Raw genomic sequence first — 9666 nt, forward strand, 5'->3', positions numbered from 1 at the left:
TTATCTGAACTCCACATAAAAGTGAAAACTGACTTCATTTTATCTAGGAGAAAATTAGTGCTCTGAGATGGTGTTCAAAATTAAATGACACAGAGGTGCCTGGCTGGCTCAGTCAACAGAGCATGTGACTTGATCTTGGGATCATGAGTTTGGGCCCCACATTGGGCATAGAGTTTGCTTTTAAAAAAAGATCAAAGATAAACAACACCAAACTACTAATAGTCCTATTCTTATTCTTCACTGGCGTGTACTTGCAGAGAAAAAACGGTCAAAAGGTAGTATGAAGGCAGTGTTAAGAATCTGGTCTACCGACTCCTAAATCCAATATTTTCTGCTTAATTGCTGTCATCAAATGAAATTTGAAAAAATGCCATATTTTGTGCAGAGAAGGGAATGCTATAATATGTGTGTTTTCTAAAAATTTACTAAACCTTTAAAATGACCAATTTGGCTACTCGTTTTATTTTTATTTTTTTTTAAAGATTTTTATTTTTTAAGTAATATCTATACCCAATGTGGGGTTCAGATTTACAACCCCCTGATCAAAGAATTGCATGCTCCACTGACTAAGCCAACCAAGCACCCATTGGCCAACCCTTTAGAAATATTAAACCAGTTCTGTAATAATTTGTATTAAAGCCACCACTTGAAATTTAATAGATGCCTAGATGTTTAAAACTTATACAATAGTTATGATGAACAACTGAAAAATTAGTTTCCATGTTTTTATTTTCAAAGAAAACACAAATTTTTAATTTTAAAATTAGTTACTAACTTTGATTATTTTCACTTACAGCAATTTGCGTTTCAAAGCCAAAATACATGCACAGTATTACAGTATGTTTTTAAAATAGTAAAATATTACAAATAGTAGATTATAAAAGATTTTCTATTCTTTAGAAATAACTAACACCATTACCCATGATGATCTCAGTAATTTTAGGAATCCTAAAGCCTTTTGAAGTTAATCATGTTCTGTTTTCCTCTGAAATCCATGTGCTTCCAATCATCTTTAGCATCTTGTCACAAAAAGTCTTGGGAACGCAGAGGCTGGAATAAAGTGGCCCTAAAGGTTGTAACTGTTTACAAAACAGTGTAGCTTATCAAATGGGAACTTCATTTTGAATAATAAATATAATGGGAGCAGTTGAACCCTTTTAACGTCAAAATAGTAAATGATAGTGGTTACTCAGTTTAATCTTTTAAAACAACTTTTTGAAGTAAATTCTGTGCCTGACTGAGCCAGCCAGGTGCCCCTTAAAACAATACTTAAAACTAGTTAAATTTAGCTACAAATATCATTCAGTTATTGTTAGTAGCTTTTCATGTCCGAATGATTTGCCAAATAGGTAAGAACATAAATACACCAGTGACTGTTAAAGAGTGGGCTAGAATTGGTTTGGTTACATGACCACTGAGTTATCAGTGAGTAACTACTGTGTCATGGTGGCCGGAGAATGTATCGAGGTCTGTTTTGGACTCTTCATACAACTGAGGTCAAAAGAAGCAGGGAAGTGGTGAAGCCAGATAAGTATTGTAATGCTGCTGTTTTTCACTCATCCTCATCTGGGAACAGGTGAATTCTTAATAGCAGGACTGGGCCAAGTGTCAGGGTACTAGAACTCCCTGGCTCTCTGAGGAGTCCCTACAAAGCAGGTGCTAAGGTTCACCCTGATTCACGGATTCCACACCTTGATGGAGGAGCTACAAAGAATTTGTGGCTCTGTTTAATACTCATGTATATTTCTAAGTTGTATATATTTATCATATCCCATCTATATATGTGTTTGTACTACATGTAAATGTATATACATATCTGTATTTTTTAAAATAAGTTTTGAATAGTTGGAAGTAGTTTGGATTAGTTTTCTTCTGATGTCAGTTATTTTTGCTTTATTTTAAAGACTGCTTTGGAAAGTTTTCCCGAGCTAACAATAATTACTCGAGACTCTAAAGCAAAAAGTGGGGGTTCTACTATTTCTAAAATCAAAATGAACGGCAAAGCTTATAATAAGAAAACTCTAAGGACTTCTAAAACAACCACCAAATCTGCACAAGTAAGTGTCTATGGAGTGATATAATTATACCTTTTTCAGTTAATATAATTCCTCTTTAAAATATTGAAATAAATATTTTACTCTACTGTTATTAAATGTGAAGTGTTTTCAGTTGGAAGTGAACAGCTCCAGCTCAAGGGAACAGAGACTCCGTCTTATTTTGTTTTTCTACATTGTATAGTACAGTATCTACAGGTAGTTAGTGCTTGCAGATTTTTAAAGTAGATGAATAGGCAAGGAATTACCTGATGCCTATATTTATATTTTCAGTATATTTTTTGTCATTAGGTACAAATGCATATCTGAGGGTGCACATACCCATAAGATTCAGTATTCCAGATTTGTATAGTTACTGAAATTGGAATTCACTCATTTTCAGACATACTGTAAATTATTGCCTTTTTATTTTATTATTTTAAGGATTTTATTTTTATTTATTTCAGGGAGTGTGAAAGAGCACAAGCAGGGGGCCCAATGGGATGCAGGGCTCTGTCCCAGGTCCCTGGGATCATGACCCAAGCCGAAGGCAGACGTTTAATCAATTAAGCCACCCAGGAGCCCCAATTATCAATCACCTTTTTAGAAATCAGGAAACATATCAATTTTACATCAAAAATAAATTCTGTAGAAACATGCATAAAAATATATACCTTTACTTATTGCACAGTTCTTTGTAGGAACAATCTAGTTATGTATCACTGGTAGGAGACTGGATAAGTAGAGCCATCCAGATAATGTAACACTATGCACTTTTTAAAAAGAGACTCATTAAAAAAAAAAAAGAGATTCATTCATTCTTTCAATTACATTTTTTGAGTGCCTATCATGTGCCAAATACGGTCCTAAGTTGTGGGAATAGAACTGTGAAAAATGGTCAAAATTCCCTGCCCTCGTATAATTTATAGCAGTAGGTGGGTATATGTAATAAATAGAAGGATATGCCAGTTTTAGTTGGGTTAAAAACAAGTTATGAAAAATAAAATTGCAGAACAATATGTATAGTAGGATTTCCTTCCCATGACAAAATTAGTGTCATTAATACATGTTATACACAGGAAAAATATGGAAGAACCTATATACCATGCTTTTAACCTTGTTTAACTCTGAAACAAGAGTTTATAGGATTCTTTTTTTTTTTTTTTTTTTTTTAAATTTATTTATGATAGTCACAGAGAGAGAGAGAGAGAGAGAGAGAGAGAGAGAGAGAGAGGCAGAGACATGGGCAGAGGGAGAAGCAGGCTCCATGCACCGGGAGCCCGACATGGGATTCGATCCCGGGTCTCCAGGATCGCGCCCTGGGCCAAAGGCAGGAGCTAAACCGCTGCGCCACCCAGGGATCCCTATAGGATTCTTTATAAGTCATCTTACCTGTTTACTGTTTATATTTTTATAATATTTTTATATTATTTTATAATATTTTTATTTTTTAATATTTTTATAAATATATTTATAAAATATAAATACATTTATATTCAAGAAAAAGAGTGAAGATTTTATTTTTTTATTTTTTTTTTAAACAGACTCCTGGGTTCTTTTTTTTTTTTTTTTTAAGATTTTATTTATTTATTCATGAGAGATACAGAGAGAGGGAGAGGCAGAGACACAGGCAGAGGGAGAAGCAGGCTCTATGCAGGGAGCCCGATATGGGACTCAATCCCAGGTCTCCAGGATCATACCTCAGACTGCAGGCAGCGCTAAGCCGCTGTGCCACCGGGGCCGCCCAAGAGTGAAGACTTTAAAATACAATTTAAATTCTTATTTTGAATACGCCTCTTGCCCATATTTAAGCTTATATCTAGCCGTATTAGTCATTTATTTTTAAGATTTCCATTGAGACTTGAAAGTTCCATGAAATAAATATACTTGTAAACTCTTTTCTTTTTATAGGAGTTTGCTGTTGATCCAGAGAAAATACAGCTATATTCTTTATATCATTCACTCCATCATTATAAATATCATGTTTATCTGATATGTAAAGATGAGGTAATTTTTTTTTCATTTACTTAAATCTGTTTTTCTGAACTTTAAGGAGACTCTCTAAGCTATGGTATATTTTTAATGTTATAAAGTGAATTGTTTTTTAAAAATACATGTCTATTATTATGTAAATAATATTCTGAGTCTCTTTATTATGTGTTGTGCTTATATTAAACTGAGGCTCTTACAGAAACTGTAAGTGGTAATGTTTTTAAGCTGTTATGCGTGCCTTATATCGCCATAATAAATGGTACTTTATTTCATTTTCTTTACTCATAATACATAATGATCCTGCTTTAATTCACTTCAGTCACTGCTTTGATATCCTGCTGTCTTCCCTTATCACTAGAATGGCCTTATCCCGCGTAATTGCTGTAAAAGGGGTTTTTGTGCCTTGGCAGAAAGAAATGATAGTTAATCTAAAAAAAAAAAAAGAATAGAAAGAAATGATAGTTAAAATTTAATTGTAACTTTTAAGTACCATAATTTAAGTTGCTCAGAAATTATATATGACAAAAATACCACTTTGTGGGGGGGGGATATAAAGATCAATTTCCTCAACGGTTAAATGCTTGTAGACTGTAGTATCTTCTGATCAACACTATCAGTTTTTTATTTAAGAATTAAGTTGGATCAAGCCTACACTTGATGTATTTGGTGAAAATCAGTGGAAAGATGTTCATAAATCTAACCTCTAGCAAAGGAGAAAATAAAGATGGTCATGCAAAAGGTGGTGATTATTTTTACAATGCTCTGCTCTGAAATGCAAAATTAAACCCAAAATTTGTCATTTAGTTTTGTTTTTTTTTAAGATTTTATTTATATTCATGAGAGACAGAGAGAAGCAGAGACAGAGGTAGAGGGAGAAGCAAGCTCCATGCAGGGAGCCCGATGTGGGACTCGATCCCATGTGGGACTCGATCCCGGGTCTCCAGACTCACGCCCCAGGCTGAAGGCAGCACTAAACCGCTGAGCCACTGGGGCTGCCCTGTCACTTAGTTTTTAATGCGATTGGAAGGAATTCAGAAAATTTGAACCATTTTTTTCTAGCCTTCCTCTTTGCCCTAATGGAGCTAAAAATTATAGGATTAGACTTCACTCAAATTTATATGAAATAATTATCCTCCATGGATGGAATTTTTTTTAAATCAATATTTGTAGGTATATCCATAAAATCCTTTTTGTTCAAGATACAGCAACAATAAACCCTTATAAAGAGTTAATAAAGTGTCAAGTATGAGCTAATGTGATAATCCTCTTTATTTTAGATTTCTTCTGTGCAGAAAAGAAATGAAGACTTAGGACAGGAAGAAATTGTTCAACTTTGTATGAAAAATGTAAAATGGGTGGAAGACCTATTTGAAAAATTTGGAGAACTTCTAAATCATGTACAGCAGAAATGTTCCTAACATTTCCACAAAAGTTCCGTCTATTTTATAGCACTAATGAACTAGCAGAGAAGGGTGGTCAAAGGGGGTGTAAGGCCTCATATAATTGAATGTCAAGCAGTGGTCTGCGGGCATACCTGCTTTGATCATAGAACTTGCATCATAACCTCTGCTGAAGGACAGTGGTGCTGCCAAGGAAGTCAGTCCTTTGGAAATGGACCTAAAATCCCACCACATTTTTATCCTAATGAATGATTTTTCTATTTTGTAAACCATTGGGTAACTGAGTTTTATTTTCAGAAATGTTTTTTGACAAATGATGAAGCATGCACTAAATATAATTTTTCTTTATTGCTAGAGAGATAACACTTAAGTAACTTGATTATTTTTTCCTGACTCTGACTAAACACCAGAACGAAAGAGAGGTGGCACAAAATGCATATGTTTATATTCGTGTCTGGCCACAAAACAGAAAGTATTGTATATTATGTAAACAGATCTGGTGTGATGTGACATTTTGTATGAGAATATCCTCAATTTAAAATATGAAATTCAGAAACTGCATTCTGCTTTACGAACTCCTTTTACTCTTATCATGTTCAGGAAACTGGATGTGGAATTGGTGCAATTCTAGGACTGCTTTTTGTGTCAAATTATATTGTAATGAAAAAAAAAAAAACAATGACATACTATTTTCCCTATCTCAAAGAAAAGTATTTTCCTTTATACTGTTTTTCCTTTGGAAAAATTTTCAATTGTACATTTTATTTCACTAATAGTTGTATTTTTCACAAGGAAAATGTGGTTATAATTATGTTTGATGTATCTGTACTACACTTTTCATTATTTTCAGTAAATCTTATTTAGTTATATATTGAATTTCTATTGTGAATTCTATCTTGAGGTAACCATTTTTGTCTATATGGTTTTGCTCCAGTGTTATCCAGAATATGCATTCAGTACTAGAATTAGTGTAGCTTTATAAGTGGAGTTGTGTTAGACACTGCAGTAATTTTCTAGTTCATGAAAATAAATTCCTGACTAAACTAGTGCTTGATTAATCGATATGTCAAAATCAAAATTAACCACATACGTTTGGAAGAATGAAATTTCTAATTAGGCTACGTGCAGTGTTAGACACAGCTCACCTAACTCTTAGAACTGGAAGTAGTATAACTCTCCTCTTGGTGCCTTTCCAACCTTTATACATGCTGTTGTAGCTTTCTTTAGTTTGATAGCTAGTGTTTCAAGTAGTTTAGCTGAGACAGTGAATGTATTAGGTTCAACATGACCTTTTGTTTTTATTTGTGTTTGCCAACAGGATGCCTTATTTGTTTGAGAAAAAGATTTACTAGTGTCCTTCTAAACGATCTCCTTTTTTAGGATTCTAAAGAAGTTGTTAATCATCATACTTTTTGTTTATTTTACCACCATTTAGTGCCTTAAGTCCTATCAAGAAAGCAGTGTTCCTGCTCAATGCCCAAATAAGACGTGCTTATGTGAACATTGCTATCGTCTTGATTTTGAGTTAATAGGCCAACTTCTTTTAAACTTAAAACCTTGGTAAACTGGCAAAGAATTAAAGATAACACGTGACTTGATTTGAGAATAAAACATATTGTAGCATTGGGTAGAAAATGAGTATTTGAGTTAAGCTTACATATTTATTTCTGATGGTTATCTTATTAAAAGCAATAATCCTTAATCCAACAGTCTTTGTTACCTGCCATTAGACAAGGTAATAATGGAAGTATCTCTCAATGGTTAAATGTTCTGTTTCTGAAAGTCTTTAAAAAGACCCGTTTAAACAGTCTATTTTGAAAACAAAAGTAACCTATTAGATTCATTTTGCCTAACTCAAATGAGACTTATCAGCAGTGAGAGCATCATAAAATTGATTTTGCAAAGTGGAGAAGAGTAGGAAGCAGCCATATTTCCTTCTGATACTGACTCTGGACAGAATTGGTTTCTTTCATTTCCAAACTGCAGAGTAGATAACTACATCTCCTAATTAGTGTTATAAGTACATGTCTTCATTCCCCCAGCCTGCTTTCCTGAATCATTGATGGTTAAACATTTTTAAAAGCCGTCATGTATTTAGATAACATTTGAAGTACATGTTTGAAATCACTAGCCACATCTTCGTGAGGCCGGCCCATGGAAAACAGGGACATTTCATTAAAGTTGATCTTAGGTTTCCTATAGAAAATAACCCATTTCCTTTCAACTGCAGTTGCTCTCAAAATGTTGGCAGTTGTATTCATTTTAGTAAAACAAGTGTTTTCATAATATCAGAGGCCACATCTTTGATAATTGCCTGAAGGAAACCCAGTTGTTTTGCACCGTCTTCTCTCATTTGATCATATATCATAGGCAAGGACATCAAACTTGGGCCTTATGACATCTATTCATGAGTCCTTTCTTTGTATGAAATTGAATAAATACCTAGCTGGTTAGCCTTTGCATTCCTTGCCAGGGAGTTTGAAATTTATAATATAGAAATAATTTTAGATTGTAGATAGAGTTAAAGAGGTAAAGCACATATTGCCACCAACCAGGAAAACATTTTAAAGAAAGATTGGATTTTCCTCCCTACAGATACACCTGGAAATAATTTAATATAAAAAATCATTTTGTGTTGGTGTGGTTTATTTGTAGTTCAGATTAGTGATTGTAGAAGGGGCTTCCTTGTTCCCATTTTCATGATAACCCATGATAATAGGTTTCTACCTATTTGATCCGCAAATGAAGTCACAAATTTATTATGACTTAGGAATTATCATGGGAAGTAAACAATAGAAACCGTCCATTTTTCTATTATACTATCAAATAGAAAACATTGGTGAAATGGAAAAATCCTAATTTAAAACCACTTAGAAAATGTTCAGATTACCTTTCAGTTTCTAGATTTCTTTAAATTTCTAAAACTTAAAAATGAAAATTATAGGTGTTTCATACCTTATTACTATTTGCAGAGCTTTCCTCACAATTTTAAAAGTCCCACTTTTAATATATATATTTATTTTTGTTGAAACAGCTGTTTTCCAATCTATGATTTTGGGGATATATCCATAAAACCAATATAGCAGCAAGGTTATTGAATCAGCTTTCGGTCCCAAAAGTTGCTTCAGATGTGCAAGTTGTGAATTTTATTGTATTTGTAGAATACAGTTTTTGTTCTAAACTGTAGTTCCATCTGCTTCTCAAAAATGCTTTTCAAATAGATTAAACTGTCCCAGGATAACTGCTTCTATGTGTGTCAATTGCACTTGACACATAACTGCACAAAAGAACAATGTACACCATTGGTTGTGCATTAACTTACATGTACAACTTTTGGCATCTATGTTCACAAATGCATGTTTTCGAAAATCACCTTTATTTATAAGTGACAATAATTGAAGTTAAGGATACAAAGAAACCTGCATTTGTAGCCCAGAGTTTCAAGTGGTCCATAATACAATGTATGGAAATGTGAAAGACAATTTTGTATATTTGTTTGTTACTAACTCAGATCATTAAAATGAAAACAATTTTTTAAACAACAAAATCAGAATGTTATGAGATTTTTTTTTTTTAAAGAACTGAAAACAGGTATTCTGTTATCCAAAAGCATCATCATGTTACAGATTCTTCACACAACACATATGTTGTAAGGTCCTAAACAAAGTTATTAGGAACAAATCTATATAAACTATTGAATAGGTAAAAACAAGTCTATCCTGATTCCTTAATTTTCAGAATAACAAGATCCTGCCTTTACCTTACTGTTTAAAAACAGTAAGTATTTCAAGTAAATAAATACTCCGCATATTTGCAGTGTTTTAATTAGTTGTTTTTTTTTTGTTTTTTTTTTTTTCAGATTAATCTCTCTACACCCAGCATAGGGCTCAAACTCACAACCCAAGATCAAGGGTTGCACACTCCACAGACTGAGCCAACCAGATGCCCCAATTAGTTTGTTTTTTGTTTTTTAAAGATTTTATTTATTTACTCCTGAGAGAAAGAGAGAGGCAGAGACATAGGCAGAGACAAGCAGGCTCCTTGCAGGAAGCCCGATGCAGGACTCTATCCCAGGCCGGGATCATGCCCTGAGTCAAAGGCAGACAGACACTCAACCGCTGAGCCACCCAGGCATCCATCCCAATTAGTTTTGATTGTAAAAGCACTTTTCATTCCCTGGAATATTTTACATTGTTCAAAACTAAATCTGACGAATGATCTCTATCAAAAAAGTTTTTAAG

At 33.5% G+C, this 9666-nt stretch overlaps 1 protein-coding gene across 5 annotated transcripts in view; it reads left to right on the forward strand.

Moving 5' to 3' along the window:
* The window catches only part of QSER1 (glutamine and serine rich 1), a 73905-nt gene extending 64933 nt beyond the window's left edge, over positions 1-8972 (forward strand). For all 5 annotated transcript variants that reach the window (XM_077863515.1, XM_077863513.1, XM_077863511.1 and 2 more), the window contains 3 exons: positions 1905-2057; positions 3945-4040; positions 5303-8972. In XM_077863515.1, coding sequence (XP_077719641.1) covers positions 1905-2057; positions 3945-4040; positions 5303-5443 — 390 coding nt within the window. In that variant the 3' untranslated portion in view covers positions 5444-8972. The remainder of the gene's footprint in view (positions 1-1904; positions 2058-3944; positions 4041-5302) is intronic.
* The last annotated feature ends 694 nt before the right edge of the window (positions 8973-9666 follow it).

The sequence above is a fragment of the Canis aureus genome, chromosome 21 (assembly GCF_053574225.1).
Source record: "Canis aureus isolate CA01 chromosome 21, VMU_Caureus_v.1.0, whole genome shotgun sequence".
Lineage (NCBI taxonomy): Eukaryota > Metazoa > Chordata > Mammalia > Carnivora > Canidae > Canis > Canis aureus.